This window comes from Wolffia australiana, chromosome 10, assembly GCF_029677425.1.
Source record: "Wolffia australiana isolate 7733 chromosome 10, ASM2967742v1".
Lineage (NCBI taxonomy): Eukaryota > Viridiplantae > Streptophyta > Magnoliopsida > Alismatales > Araceae > Wolffia > Wolffia australiana.
The window spans coordinates 14,929,667-14,944,878 of record NC_135844.1 but is presented as its reverse complement, the minus strand read 5'-3'; the positions used below and the strand labels follow the sequence as shown (position 1 = coordinate 14,944,878).

General features: G+C 40.7%; 2 protein-coding genes across 2 annotated transcripts; one reads left to right on the top strand and one right to left on the bottom strand.

The window, feature by feature from the left end:
• Positions 1-4,011: 4,011 nt before the first annotated feature.
• On the bottom strand, positions 4,012-6,121 carry LOC144708524 (LOW protein: PPR containing protein). Its single transcript, XM_078581896.1, has 2 exons — positions 5,673-6,121; positions 4,012-5,186 (listed from the first exon to the last, which is right to left on the bottom strand). Exons 1-2 carry the CDS (start codon positions 6,099-6,101, stop codon positions 4,095-4,097), a joined length of 1,521 nt encoding a protein of 506 aa, XP_078438022.1. The 5' UTR covers positions 6,102-6,121; the 3' UTR covers positions 4,012-4,094.
• A 4,661-nt stretch (positions 6,122-10,782) lies between these two features.
• On the top strand, positions 10,783-11,789 carry LOC144708968 (putative gamma-glutamylcyclotransferase At3g02910). The gene has a single exon (XM_078582433.1). The coding sequence runs from the start codon at positions 10,903-10,905 to the stop codon at positions 11,575-11,577; it is 675 nt and encodes a 224-aa protein (XP_078438559.1). The 5' UTR covers positions 10,783-10,902; the 3' UTR covers positions 11,578-11,789.
• The last annotated feature ends 3,423 nt before the right edge of the window (positions 11,790-15,212 follow it).

Here is a 15,212-nt window from a genome sequence, read left to right as displayed (position 1 = left end):
TTGTTCTGTTCAGAAAACCAAACAGAGCAAACAATTCGCACAAATTCGCACAAAGCGAACAGAACAACCATGTCTAACTGCCATCCAATCAAACATCGTCATGTCACCTCCCGTGCGTGCATTTTTTATGCCCCGCACGGGCGATGCACTTACCACCCATAAAGAATTTCTGCTGAACACATCTCGGTCGTCGGATTCCTTTCTAACGGCCTAGATTTTGCCACATGGCACTTGTAACTCGATTTCCCCACATTTTGCGAAAAAATCCCTGGGTGAATTGGCGTGTGCAAACAAATGCCGCCCAAAAAATATTTATGCATATGTCCCTCCGCTTTCTCTCTCCTCCATATTTCCTAAAAAACGTAGAAAAAATCCAGATTAATTTGATAAAAACCCTGCAAATACTTTAATTGGATCTTTGCGCCTGCAATGGGCGACCGAGAGTTTTTTTAAGGGCATATTTGCAACCAAAATTTCCGGAAAATCCCTCTGACTTAAGAAATTTCTTTAAAATCACATTTTCCTTATAAATATATCCTTTTTCTATTTAAAAGTTCATTTCTTTCTCAAATAAATTCCCAAAAAAATCGATAGAAAATCTATAAAATTCAGTAATTCATCCCTCATTAATTAACATTAAAATTAATTTTTAAACCTGCCACTTTCATTAAATAGAATTATTCCAAGCTCAAATAAATTCCATAAAATTCACAAATTAACAGAAAATTAGGAAAAAAATCAGAAATTACTTGGAAAAATTAATTAACATGTAAATATATGATAACAACCTAGTTTAAACTCTTTAAATGCAAAAAATTGTGCTTATTACTTGAATTAAATACTGAATTTTGGGTGTTATCAGGTATATGAATGATTATAGTCACATGCATGGGAAGAATTTTCTTCTTGCCAAAGTTTGAATTTTAAAATCCATCACATTAGATAGTTATAGCACTAAAAGATAGTAATAAGGATATGTAATTAGTACATCCATCCAGAAGGCATATGATTTGATTATGACTTGGTATCAAATTAGCAGTTGGAGAGGATTGTGATCCATGTACTTGGGTGACTTGGGATCGCAAGTTAAGTGTGCCAGCATGGATCACTCTTAGATGGTGCCCTGTGGAGACGGCATTGTCTCTAGGGGATCTAATATGATGCATACCCTGCTCACATGCATGATCCTAATGCACTCAGAAAGCAACATGTGATAACTTTTCCACTACAGAGAAAGTAATGTTTGAAGGTTGATATTTCACCCAAATATAAATTTGAACATTTAATAGATCTTTTGTATCATCTTAAGGCGATTTCATACAAAATAGTTATCCGGTAAAAAAATTATCATAATATAAAATCATTTAAGGTTCATGTGTTTGATCAAATAGAACATCAATCATATGCTAGCTCTCTTGCACCATGGTGAGGATAATATATCCAACCGTACAGTTTATCACATAGATGGAATTATATTTTTAACTTCGACAGGAATCAGGGGTGTAATATACACCTGAAATATTCAGTATATCATGTATTAAGAAAATATTTGGATAATCAGGTGTGAACAACATGAAGAAGACCACATGTCAAGAGTCAAACCAGCAAAGGGAATTAGGCATTTTGATTTTGATTGGTTGGATGCTAGATAATGTATGTCTATTAACTTCCATACTTCACTTCTGTGAACAGAACCAGTTGTTATAGGGGCAAAATTCATGGCAAGTTTTAAAAACCAAAACACGGATTATGGCTAAAAAAAGTTAATATGAGGATGTAGAGCAGTCAAGTTAAAATGTGATAATAATTTAGAATAAAATCCTTATTCTTTACAAGAAAACATCAGAAGCATGCACATTATTCACTGGTTTTATGTAAAAGAAAGGGTTTTAGTATCCAAATGATTCTTTTTGCATACAAATTACTATTTGAGTGGGGAGTTAATATTTTTCTGCTATTCTGTAAAACAAAATGTTGATATACTTGATACGATGATTACTCCATCATGATTAATTGAATACTAAAATGCAAATTACAAACATAATCATACATGGATTACAAAACGCATATGTATATGTAACATGTTGATCCACTTGATTAGATGATTACTCCATCATGATTAATTGAGCAATAAAATGCAAATTACAAACATAATCATACATGGATTACAAAACGCATAAGTATATAAAACATGTTACATTTGTTTTGGTTGAATAGAACATTAAAGTAGTAAATTATAAAAATATGTGGAATAAAGATGCCAAAGAACTCCACATAACTATGGGGATAAAAGAATATCACATCACTAGATTCAAATGAAGAAAAAAATAAATCCAGGAAATAAATTCATAGTTATATCCTGATGCATCAATGCTTACAACTTCAAACTTTCATATAGGATTCTAGTACAATCCTCAACAATATTACATACTGCTTTCCCATCCATTAGTAATGCATGAGTAAACACAATTTAATACATAGAATTTTGATGATAAAATGATCTCTGGATCTTTGTATATAAGTATCTGTGTAAGTCTGTCATATACATATATATAAGTATGACAGGACCTTGTACAATTGTCCTCAGGCTGATATCTGAGATGCGCTTCTTGCTGTTAGTTGAACATGGAAGATTTGTGCAAGACTAAGCTCACAGTGCATCTCATGCCAAACCTAAGAGGGCACATATATCGAAAGGATCAGATGAGACAGATAGAGAAAGAGGTAGATTAAGAGGAAAGAGTGTGGGATGGGGACTGTGATGGAGGAAGAGAGAGATACAAATTGAAGGAAAAGGGAAAGAGAAGGAGATAGATTGTGCAAGCAGAGCAAGGGCGAGAGATACCGATAGATGGGGGGAGAAGGAGAGAGTGGAAAGAGATATATACATATATGCAGAGGGAAGGAGTGAAGGATTATTCGCGCAAAAGAAGATAGAGAGACAGATAGATATAGATATAAGGGAGAGTGAGAGATTATGCCAGGTATAAAAGAGAGAGAGACATATATAAATGTATAATAAAGAAAAACAAGAGCGACGGGTTGCGGGGGCAGAGGAAGAGAAGAAGACAACAGAGAGAAGGAAGAGTGAAAGATGATATAACAGAGAGAAGTGAAGGATTCTGCGGGCAGAGGAAGAGAGAGATATGACAGAGAGAAGGGAGAATGAAGAATTGTGGTGGGCAGATGAAGAGCGAGAGGGAGACAGAGAGAAGAAAGAATGAGGGGTTGTGATGAGCAGAGGAAGAGAGAAAAAATGGAGAGAAGGAAGAGTTAAGGAGTGTGTAGGCTGAGGTGGAGAAGGATAGTGGGAGAGAGAAATTTTTAAGGAAAAGGAAGAGAGGCCAATGCAGAGAGGAGATTAAGAGAAAAAGAAGATATTGAGAGAGAGGAGGGGGATTGAATGGGTAAAGAAAGAGAGAGGGCATAGAGTGCATTGGTAGATATATAGGGACTCAGTAAGATAGAGTAAGAAAGATAGATAGATTGATAGATACATACATCGAGAGAGAGAGACTCAAAGAACATAGGGACTGAGTCTCACAAAAACCATAAATAACAGGGTGATCATTTTCTTACCACATGCTCCACGACAAATGACAGCGAGAACCAGAGAAGTACTGATGATTTCTGCTGACCAAATCAATTCATCATTTTCTCTAGATGAGTTGCTGAATCCATCCTATGGTGTGCCCTTTCAATCATCGTACTCTTCTTTCCCCTCAACTATTTTCTAAGGCTCTTCCAATTTACAACATACATGCAGCATGAGCAAAACTTAATTTTGCCAAGCTAAACTTAATTTTTGACAGAGTCCAAGATCATTTTTCAGGGCAATGGAAGGGAAAGTGATGCTTCTAGTAAAAGCATCCAACTTCCTATGATCAATGCAGAATCTCCAGTTGGTGACAAGAGTTGTTCAAATTTCTTCTATCTTTTCATTTTTTGTCATTGTGACACTGCTTTTTTAGGTATCACCCCTAATCTAGGTCAATCCTCTCTGGACATCTATAAGAACCAAGAACAATTAGGAAGACACCAATCGCGCCAAATTTCTCCAACAAGAAATGCCCTTGAAGCAGAGATCATCGTCCTCATTCAGCTGTTTCTAAAAGTCTAATGCCAGGATTTTCAGCAACCTCAGACACACCAGCTTTATCATAAGCCTGAATCATGGTGGCAATAGTGATCTGATCAGGCTGGCAATGCTTCTCCCTCATGAGCAAGAACATCTCTTCCATGATCTTCACCTCCCCCGCCTGGCCATAAGCACTGATCACACAATTGAAGAATGTTGAGTCCAGTTTCACATCTGAATTCTCAATTTGCCGCAATATCAGAGGGATCTTCTCCAGCAACCCGGCTTTTCTGTATCCGCTTACGAGCGAGCAGTAGGTGATGGAGTTGGGTTTCACTCCCTGGAACTTCATCTTCCTGAAGATCTCTTCCATCTTCTCGATTTCTCCTGCGCTCCCAAAGCACTCGATCACGGAGTTGAAGGTGACCACCGTCGGGGAGAAGAACCGCCTCTTCATAAAATCCATAACCAGACTTATCTTTGACAGCATCCCAGCTCTACCGTAAGACCTTATCAAAATGTTGAAGGTCGTGGCATCCGGTTCGATCCCCATGCTTTGAAACTCATCATATCTCCGCTCCATCTCCTCAATCCTCCTGGAATCTCCAAATGCCCAGAGGACCGAATTCATCGTTCTTTGATCGGGTGTGCAATCCCCACTCTCGATCATCTGATAGAGGGATTTCTCCATGTCTACAAGGCGGTGGGCCTTCCCAAATCCATCAATTATGATGTTGTAGGTGACAACGTTGGGTCTAATTCCAAGTTTCTCCATGTCGAGGAAGGCTCTTGCAATCAGATCGAATCGGCCGAGCTTGCAGATGCTGTTCAAGAGTATGGTGTAGGTGTAGATGTCCGGGTTGCAGCTCGGCATGGATTTCATCTCGTCGATCATGGCGAAAGCTTCGTCCCAGAGAGAATTGCAGGCGTAGGCGCTGACGAGAGCTGTGTAAACATCTGGAGTTGGTCTGAGGCCCTCAGAGAGCATGATCTGGAAGAGGGAGCTAGCATGCCTTGGCTGGCCACATTTCCCCAGCATCATCATCATTCTAGCATACGTTCTGCCTATGGGAGTGTACCACTTCTGCTTCCGCAGCAGGCTGAAGATCTGACGGGAAAATGTAGGATTAAGAACTTTGTTACAAGTTTGAATTCTCACCATGGAAAGGGTTTCCGGTTAGAAATTTTGATATAAGTTGAAATTTCCAGACAAGAAAGAGTTTCTGGATAGTAAATCTGTTAAAGTTTGTAACTCTCCCCAAGGAAATGTATTCTGATTAGAAAAGTTCTCCCAAGTTGAAAATTCATTGCCACGGAAAGGGTTTCTGATTAGAAAATATGTTACAAGTTGAAATTCTCTTCCCATGGGAAGAATTTCTGGATACAAAACTCGTCACACGTTGAAAATTCTAGATAAGGAAAGGGCTTCTGCTTAGAAAATTTGTCACAATTTGAAAAAAACTAGCCAAAGAAAGGGTTTCCGAGTTGAAATTTTTTAAATTGGTAAAGAAAATCAGATGGGTTCACCGGAAATTCATAAAATTTTAGAGAACAATCAAGAATGTGATCCAGGAGGGCATCAAGAGGAGCTTACCTGGAGAGCAGACTCCCACCTTCCTTCGCCGACGGCATCGTCCAAAGCTCCAAGAACAGCCTTAGGCCAGAGCCGGCGCGTGGATTTTCCCGTGACGGCCTTCCTCTCCATGCCCTCTATCGCCGCCTCTTCTCTCAGCATCTTCGACAGCTCCTGGCTCGACGAGCGCGAAATCTTCAACCTCGCATCAATCAGAGAATCATCGTCGGCAGAATCGGCGTTGATAAGCCGTCGATTAGCCACTCGCAATCTTGACGGCGATTCCAGACGATTTCTTCCACGTCTCCGAGAGAAATTGAGATGTATATACTCCTCATCACCTCGCGATGATTTCGATAGGAAGTAGAAATCGCTCCATGAACGTCTCTTAGAGATTGCTGCGATGGAAGAGGTTGAACAACCACCATGGCGCGCGAGGGAAATCTCCATTGTTGTTTATCTTATCGAATTGAACCTCCTCTTGTGTGTACAAATAGGTTCTGAATGGGCCTTTCTAGTGGGCCTTTCTAATGGGCCTTTCTAATTGGCCTTTCTAATGGTCCTTTTATGTCAAAATATTTTGGGCTTCAGGAGAGGATAATCCAACCAGGGAACAGTAGCCGTCATCCGTCAAGTCACACGTCATGGTGACAGCAACGTGACGGATGATGTGACGGTGACGGTGATGAAATCAGGGCCCGTGACAGTGACAGTGACGGATGACAAACAGGGCGTGACGGTGATGCGACGGCGACGGGGGGCCCCGGATGAGTGACGTAACCTGACGGCCGTGACAGATTTTTAGCGATGACCCAAAAAGCTTAAAAATCATTAGATTTAAGCTTTTCGACGGCTGAGATTTTGCCACGTGGTGTCGCTAACTCGATTTCTTGGCAGAAAAGTCCATGCATTAAGTCACGTGTGCAAAAAGATGCAGTCCAAAGATATTTGGAGATATGCCCCTCCAATTCTCTCTCCTCTGTTTGGTTGTTTTTCCCGTCACACGTGACAGCGACGCCGAACAGTGACGGGAACGTGACGGGGACGCCGCAGACCACGACGGCAATGTGAACATGACGGATTTTTCCAAAATCCTCGGATGTGTGATGGGACGGTGATGTGACGAAACTTTTGTCACATCTGGGGCATCACGTCCCGGACGTGTCATTCCCTAAATCCAACAATCAGCTCATAATTCCTAAATGTGCATTATCAGTCTATTGTTTGGATCAATTAATTTAGGTCAAAAAACTAGACAACGCACTAATCACAGAGTGCATATATGAAATATGGATTACATTAGTGATAGTGTTTAAAGGATCAAGATGAAAGTACTTGAGTTTAATTAGAGAGGGAGAGAGATGGAGATAGTGGGCCCTAAATGGGCTGGACTAAGGAGGATCTTCAAACAAAGTACAATAGGGATTACATGAGGTATCGCGTAATCTCTCCAAAAGAGTGCTGGTACAAAATTTCTTAGGAAATATCTTCCACGAATCAGAGTAGACAATATTAAGACAGGAAATTTTCGAGGCCTAGTGGTCATTGGAAGAAGGGATGCACTATAGGATTTAACGCTGTGAATGGTGATTTGAAGACAATTCGTGAAGCCGACTAAATATCAGAATTATGATGGACCTTTAACACTAAATCAAAATTGTTGACGATCATATCACCTTGCACAGAATCAAATGTATAATTATTTTGGTTCCTTGAATGAGTAGTCACCATCCAAGTGAGGTTATCTCCTCAATATGTGTCAATGAAAACCTTATCGCATCTAATATTTTTGTCTTAAACTCGATCAGTGCCATCATTGCAAAGGAAGGACGCTCAAAGAGGTGGTGTGGGCATCCAAGGAATTACTAAAAGACTATCCACTATCTATCTTTAGTGTCTTCGCACTAATGGGTACTAGATCAGCCAAACTCATCATAAGAGTGGACTAGATAGTATTATTATGTCTATATATTTTGTCTCATTGCCCAACTATCAATTTAATATAAATATTTAAAACACACGCTCAAGGACTACTGATATATGTATTATGATATCATCATAATTCAGTAAGTGGTATCATGTACTCATCGATTTCATCATAAGTGTTACACAAGCATTTATAATAAATATATAATACATAATATTGAACGAGATATAAAATTTATGATTGGCTTGTCAGTCGCATTTTTTTTCCTCATCATATATGTCCAGAAACTACTCATAGTTAATGAATCCATAAGCCCAATAACTTCCTTCATTAGCCATGTGATTTATATCACCAATAAATTATAGATATATTCAACCCAGTTGATTGGTTTACCTTCAAGGATACCAAGTACATCAAGCTCTAGAGGGTAATAAAGAGTTTATCACTACTTTCATAGAATCCATGAATCATCAATTGTCCTTTATGTATAATTTGTTATCCCATGGCACTCCTAGGTGTTAAGTTGTAGGTGTTGTCCTTCATCGAGTGAAATGTAAAAATAAATATCCAAATTCAATCTATAACACAACAGATAATTATATTGCCTTGTAAATAACTAATTCTGCCATTCGATTCCTCCTTGGGAGAAAGTCTTTAAGTCGTTCAGGTGTTTGGGTTCTAAAGGTATCAATTTGATGAATGCCATGGGGATCTCTCTTAGTCTTCTCTGAATCATTTTGAAAATCTATAAGATATTATTACCACTAAAGTATTAAAGTAAAGTGAGTAAAAAAATAAGCAGAAGAATAAAGGGGGTCACTCAGTTCCGTTTGCCATCTGCACCCTAGTGAGTGGCCCTGCCATCTATACTTATTTAGGTACTATTGGGTTATGGGACATGATTGAATAATAGGAAAATTAATCTCCATGTATTCAAATATGAAATCAATTCATAGTTGATCTCGAAAATATCAAGAACTTAAATTACCTTGAGAGGAACATGTTCCGCCCTTGACTTGACTCATCTAGACATAACCACGTGAACAAGGGACTGCTCAATCTCCTCTTATTCTTCTTTTGTAACTATTTTCTAAGATTTAGTACATATTCTCACAATCAAAACCTTCTAATGAAATGAGTCGAGAGTGAAACAAAGAAGAAAGAAGGGGGACGCATTGGTCGAGCTGGCATGGTGCCTGAAATGGGTGCCCCCCTTATTTATAATTATTAAGAAAATTTATAAAAGTACACATTAATAAAAATGTTAACCAGCATCCTTTAATATTTTTGTTTTTTGTGTCTCCATGCTCATGTATCAATATATTTAATGCATTTAATGAGCTAATAAAATCTTTGGCTAACCTTGTTAATTAACTTATTGGCATATAGATTAATTCATTAAGGATCAATTTAAGCCTATCTATAGTTTAAGTTTCTAGCCCATGTTGTGCCAACGATACATCTCGTCCTCTAGAGGACACATTTTTATGATTTAACTATCTCGTGAAACCTTTATTATCATTGATTCACATGTATGTATAACCTTTTGCCTGCATGAGACTCCCTAAAGAATCAGGGCATGCTTAACTACCAAGCATTAAATACTCATTCAGATATAACTAATGCGTATGAGGGACCATGGGTGAATGTCTTTTCAGGTATCTCTAGTAATCTGACCAATAATTTGATGTGTTTCTTCCATAACTCATTATTCCATATTGACGGCAGAGGATCCTACCTCGGCAACTCAATCATCTTTGTGCACTTATTTTTATATCTGAGCTAAGACATGTTCGGATCATATTATTAGAGACTTTTATGTCTCAGTCTACATGCATAATATATATCTGGTATCTAAAGTCAACGGATCTTTTATAAGATTGTGACATGAATCTACCTGATTGACGTTTAGGAATATTACCATTTATAGATTCTTAAGGATCGATTCACACTTACCATATAAGTAAGTAGGATCATATAGCATTTTTTTATTTCCAGACAGTTTGATTTCAATCTCGAGTATCCTTTGAACACGAATATTTCGAGTGCAAGTTCAGCATCTGATCAATATCAAACCATCACTTTCCCAATGATATATATACACTACCTCAAGAACTACTCTATGAGAAAACATTTTAGGATCATATGATTATATCTGAGCTAAGACATGTTCTGATCATATTATTAGAGACTTTTATGTCTCAGTCTACATGCACAAGATGTCTCTGGTATCTAAAGTCAACGGATCATTTATAAGATCGTGACATGAATCTACCTGATTGACGTTCAGGTATATTACCATTTATAGATTCTTAAGGATCGATTCACACTTACCATATAAGTAAGTAGGATCATATAGCATTTTTTTTATTTCCAGACAGTTTGATTTCAATCTCGAGTATCCTTTGAACACGAATATTTCGAATACGAGTTCAGTATTTGATCAATCTCAAACCATCACTTTCTCAATGATATATAAATATATTACCTCATGAACTACCATATGATAAAACATCTGATTATCCATGCACATGAATCATGTCTCAAGAGTTTCTATTTCTGCATATCTCTCTCTCCTCATCATCTGCTCCCCCGGGATTTTTTTTTCCTAAAAAAAATACTATAATATCCAGATGTTTTTGCCCAGCCCAGTTCTTATCCAATTTCTATTCAAAGGGGGCCCATTAATTCAAAAAAAACCCCCCTTTCAAAACAACTACATGTCCGCGGTATTTCACATGAACGGCTGACATCGATCCCGCGTTTCGTCCTTATCCGCGTCCACGTGTCCCCAGTCGCGATCTGGACCGTCCGTTTCGTCCTCATCGGATCTAAAACCCTCCGATCGCCGGCTAGACGCAATTTCCCCCTCCCCAATATTAATTTAGAGATAAACTCCGCACAACTTTTCACAAAACTCCCTCGATTTTTCTGGCCGGTAACCTCACCGCCCTCCCGCTCCCTCCAAGCCACCAGTCTCGTAGTGGCTCCTACTCTCCGGACCAGAGAGCTAAAACCCAGAAAACCCCCTCGCCAACCCCACAAATAACGAAAATACCCCGAACACGTTAAAACCTGGCGCAAGGACACTCCGGTCATTAGACAAATCTCAAAGGCGTATAAATACTCCCGCCACTCAGAAAAGAAACACCCAGAAACGCCCCCCCGCCTTCCCAAAAATAACGAAGAAACCTCCAGATAGAGGAGATCGTGGGTAAGGGCATTCTAGTCATTTCCTAAACTCAAGAGCCTATAAATACCCGGCCAGCGGTTCCACCATCCCTCCCGCGCAACCGTCTTCAGATCTCGACGCCGTCTTCCGCGATGCAGAGCCGGTGCTGTCCGTCATCCGTTGTCCTCCCGCGGGCGAGCCGAGGGCGGATCGCGGAGACGAGGACGCTTACCGGCGCGGCAGCGGAGGGCGACTCGACGACGAAGACGAAGACGAAAACGAAGACGAAGACGCTGGTTTTCACCTACGGCACGCTGAAGCAGGGATTCTCCAACCACGGCCTCGTCCAGGAGATGATCCACGCCGGAGAAGCCTCGTTCGTCGGAATCTACCGAACGGCCGATCGATTTCCGCTCGTTTGCGGCCCCTACCGCGTTCCGTTCTTGCTGAACATCCCTGGGAAGGGGCAGCAGGTCTGGGGAGAGCTCTACGAGGTTTCCAGCCGCGCGATCGAGCGGATGGACGAGCTGGAAGGCACCAGCAGCGGTCACTACGAGCGCCTCCCCGTCCTCGTCGCCGGATCCGAGATCTGGACCGAGGATGACGCCGGCGATGACGGCGATCTGGACGACGGATCGGCCTCCGCCGTCCGCGCCGAGGCGTACTTCGCGCACCGGAGCTACGCCGGCGAGCTGTGGCGGTGCACCGGCGAGCGCGGATACTGCGTTTACTCGGAGAAGGAGGCGCGCGGATACGTTCGGCGGAAGGATCGTCCGCAGGGGCTCTCCTTCCTCGATCACATTCAGGCGTACGTTTCCGCTGCTTGATCTCGTGAATATATGGTTATGAATCTCGTGGATCTGATTCTCTGGATGACGAATCTAATCCCTCTGGATGGAGTGATTTCCTCGCACAGTCAATCCAATCCCTAATTCTATCAGTCTCCTTCGATCTTTGTTCGTTCTTCGATTATCATCCGAGGTTGAAGAGATCGGAGGGATTGATATCATGAATGAATATATATGTTTAATCTCGTGGATCTTATTTCTTCTCTGGATGGCGAATCTAATCCTTCTTGATGGAATAATTTTCGTGCACCGTCAATCCAATCCCTAATTCTTAATCTCGTTAGATCTTTGTTCGTTCTTCGATTAACATCCGAGGCGAAGAAATCGGAGGGATTGATCTCATGAGTGAATATATGTATAATCTCCTGGATTTTATTTATACTCCGGATAGCGAGTCTTATCTCTCTGGATGGAATAATTTCCTTGCGCAGTCAGTCTAATCCCTGCTTCTCGCAGTTTTTCCTTAGATCTTTGTTCTTTCTTCGATTATCATCCGAGGTTGAAGAAATCGGAGGGATTAATCTCATGAATGAATGTATATGTTTTATCTTATGGATCTTACTTCTTCTCTGGCTGGCGAATCTAATCCCTCTGGATGAAATAATTTGCTTGCACAGTCAATCCAATCTCTAATTCTCGCAGTTTTTCCTTCAATCTTTGTTCGTTCTTCGATTAACTACCGAGGCAAAGAAATCGGAGGGATTAATCTCATAAATGAATATATATGTTTAATCTCATGGATCTTATTTCTTCACCGGCCGGCGAATCTCATTCCTCCGAATAGAAGATAAAATAATTTCCTCGCACGCAAATCTAATCCAATTTCTCTCATTCTCCTTCAATCTTTGTTCGTTCTTCGTGTTCTTCGATTAACAACCGGAGCGAAGAAATCGGAGAGATCGCTCTCATGAATGAAAATATGTTTAATCTCGTGGATCTTATTTATTCTCTGGCTGGATAATCCAATCCCTCTGTATGGAATAATTTCCGCGCACTGTTAATCCAATCCCTAATTCTCGCTGTTTTTCCGTCGATCTTTCTTCGTGTTCTTCGTTTGAAAAACAGGGCGAAGAAATCGGAGGGATTAATCTCATGACAGAAATATGATAAATCGTTGGGATTAATCTAATTCCTCTGGATGAATAATTTCCTCGCAGAGTTAATCCAATCCCTAATCCTCGCAGTTTCTTTCAATCTTTCTTCGTTCTTGGGAAGATTCCGAGTTGCGGAGATTCTAGAAGATTCGTCTGCGGAGGTTAGAAGACGATTGATTTAATAATTAGATGGAATCTCCTCGCCGATCGAGATCAATCGCAATTTTAGAAAAATCAGGAGCGATTCTTCATGCGTGTGCTTGAAATTAAAAAGTCGAAGGAGATGATGCGACTGGGGCTAGGGATTCAACCGCTCTTGATGTTTCCTGCGGGCAAAAGCGAAAAGAAGATTAGCATATTAACTAATGTAATTAATAATAGTTAGATTAATGAAGAGAGAGAGAGATACCATTTGGGGCATGAATTAATGCCCAGGCCGTTGCAGGTGAGGATCATGCCTTTGAATCTGGATAAATACTCCTGAGTAGAGAGAGAAATTGATACGTGAGGTAAGAGAGAGGGAGAGAGAGAGAAAGATCCAGAGAGAGAAAGAACGAAGAGAGAGAGAAAGATCTAGAGAGAGAGAGAGAAAGATCCAGAGAGAGAAAGATCTAGAGAGAGAGAGAAAGATCCAGAGAGAAAAAGAGAGGAGAGAGAGAGAGAAAGATCCAGAGAGAGAAAGAACGGAGAGAGAGAGAGAAAGATCCAGAGAGAGAAAGAACGGAGAGAGAGAGAGAGAAAGATCCAGAGAGAGAAAGAACGGAGAGAGAGAGAGAGAAAGATCCAGAGAGAGAAAGACTGGGTGAGAAAGATCCAGAGAGAGAAAGACTGGAGAGAGAAAGATCCAGAGAGAGAAAGACTGGAGAGAGAGAGAGAGAGAAAGATCCAGACAGAGAGAGACTGGAAGATCCAGAGAGAGAAAAACTGGAGAGAGAGAGAGAGAGAGAAAGATCCAGAGAGAGAAAGACTGGAGAGAGATATAAATGGATATATAAATGAAAAAGTAGATAGGTTGATGGATGAATCGGAGATGAATAGATAGAAAGAGAGACGTATATATAGTAGAGAGAGAAAGAGGAGATGCAAGTAGATGGAAAGAGAGATGGGTAGATAGATAGGTAAAGACCCACAAAGAGATAGGAATAGATTAAAAGATAGGTCGATAGACCCCCGATATACTGTGAGAGAGAGACAGATAGAAACATAGATGTATGGATACATAGACATACAGAGATAGATAGATAGATGGAGAGAAGAGAGATAGATAGAGAGAAAGAGACACAAACAGTGCAAAAACGAGAGAAGGGGAAAGAGAGAGGAAAAAAAGAGAGATAGATAGAAAGACAGACGGATATAGCAGAGAGAGAGACGAGATGCAAGTAGATGGAAAGAGAGATAGATAGATAGAGAGATAGATAGGTAAAGACCTACAAATAGATAGAAATAGATAGAAAAAATAGATAGACCCCCAGTTAAACTGAGAGAGAGAGAGAGACAGATAGATGCATGGATACATAGATAAATAGAGAGATAGATAGATAGAGAGAAAGAGACAAACAATGCAAAAACGTGATAAGGGTAGAGAGAGAGATAGAGAAAAGAGAAGAGTGGGAGATAGCGACAGAGAGACATACCGAAATCATGATAGAGATGTAGAGAGAGAGAGAAAGTCAGAGAGATATGAAGAGAGAGAGAAATAATTTTCTAAAAGTGAGAGAGAAGAGAGAGAGAGGAGATAGATAGATTAGATAGCAGAGAGAGAGAGAGTGCAGAGAGAGAGGAACAAGAGAGAGTAGAGAGATACAGACAGAGCAGAGAGAGAGTGCAGAGCAGAGAGAGAGAGAGAGAGAGAGGAGAGAGGAGAGAGAGAGCATAGAGAGAGAGGAGAACAAGGAGGAGCATGTGAGAGAGACAACGAGAGAGAGAGGGAGAGAGAGAGAGAGAGATGGGTCTGAAGATAACACAGCTCCAGCTGCTCACCATTAGGGCTCCAGATGTCAATAGAAACACACCCAGAGACATAGATAGATAGAGATAATAGAGAGATACATATATATATAGAGCGAGAGAGACAGAGAGAGGTTGAAAGCAGCAACAGCAGCAGAAGAAGAAAAGCAAGAATGGCCTAAGCCTCAAGGACATCTGAATCGAGAATTCTGTTACGATCCACTCCGTTTAGTAAGCCCAGTAGGGGCATTCTCGTCTTTTGCATCGCCTTTAAATATGTAGCCCTCCTCGTTGGAGGGCAGGACATGAGTTGTTAGTTGTTATTTCCTCTTCGGCCGATCCCACTCCGTCGAGCCCACCTCTCCGGCGACGCCCACTCCGCCGCTTCCTCCCCGTTCTCGCTCCCTTGGCGTCATCCACCACGCCAGGGTTAACCACGTTCTCGATACGATCCCAGTCGGGATCGTATCGAATTCTTGCCCGTACAAGGACGCAGCGTGATCATGCCGAAAAAATATCAAATGACTGACTCATGATTAATCAGGGATATTTGAAGCTCTATGGATTGAAGAA

Excerpts from the sequence above, each read along its gene's own strand:
- LOC144708524 (XM_078581896.1), bottom strand. The coding sequence starts at position 6,101 with ATGGAGATTTCCCTCGCGCGCCATGGTGGTTGTTCAACCTCTTCCATC. Across the intron at positions 5,187-5,672 it reads GGTGGGAGTCTGCTCTCCAG|ATCTTCAGCCTGCTGCGGAA; the intron begins GTAAGCTCCTCT and ends TTTTCCCGTCAG.
- LOC144708968 (XM_078582433.1), top strand. The coding sequence starts at position 10,903 with ATGCAGAGCCGGTGCTGTCCGTCATCCGTTGTCCTCCCGCGGGCGAGC.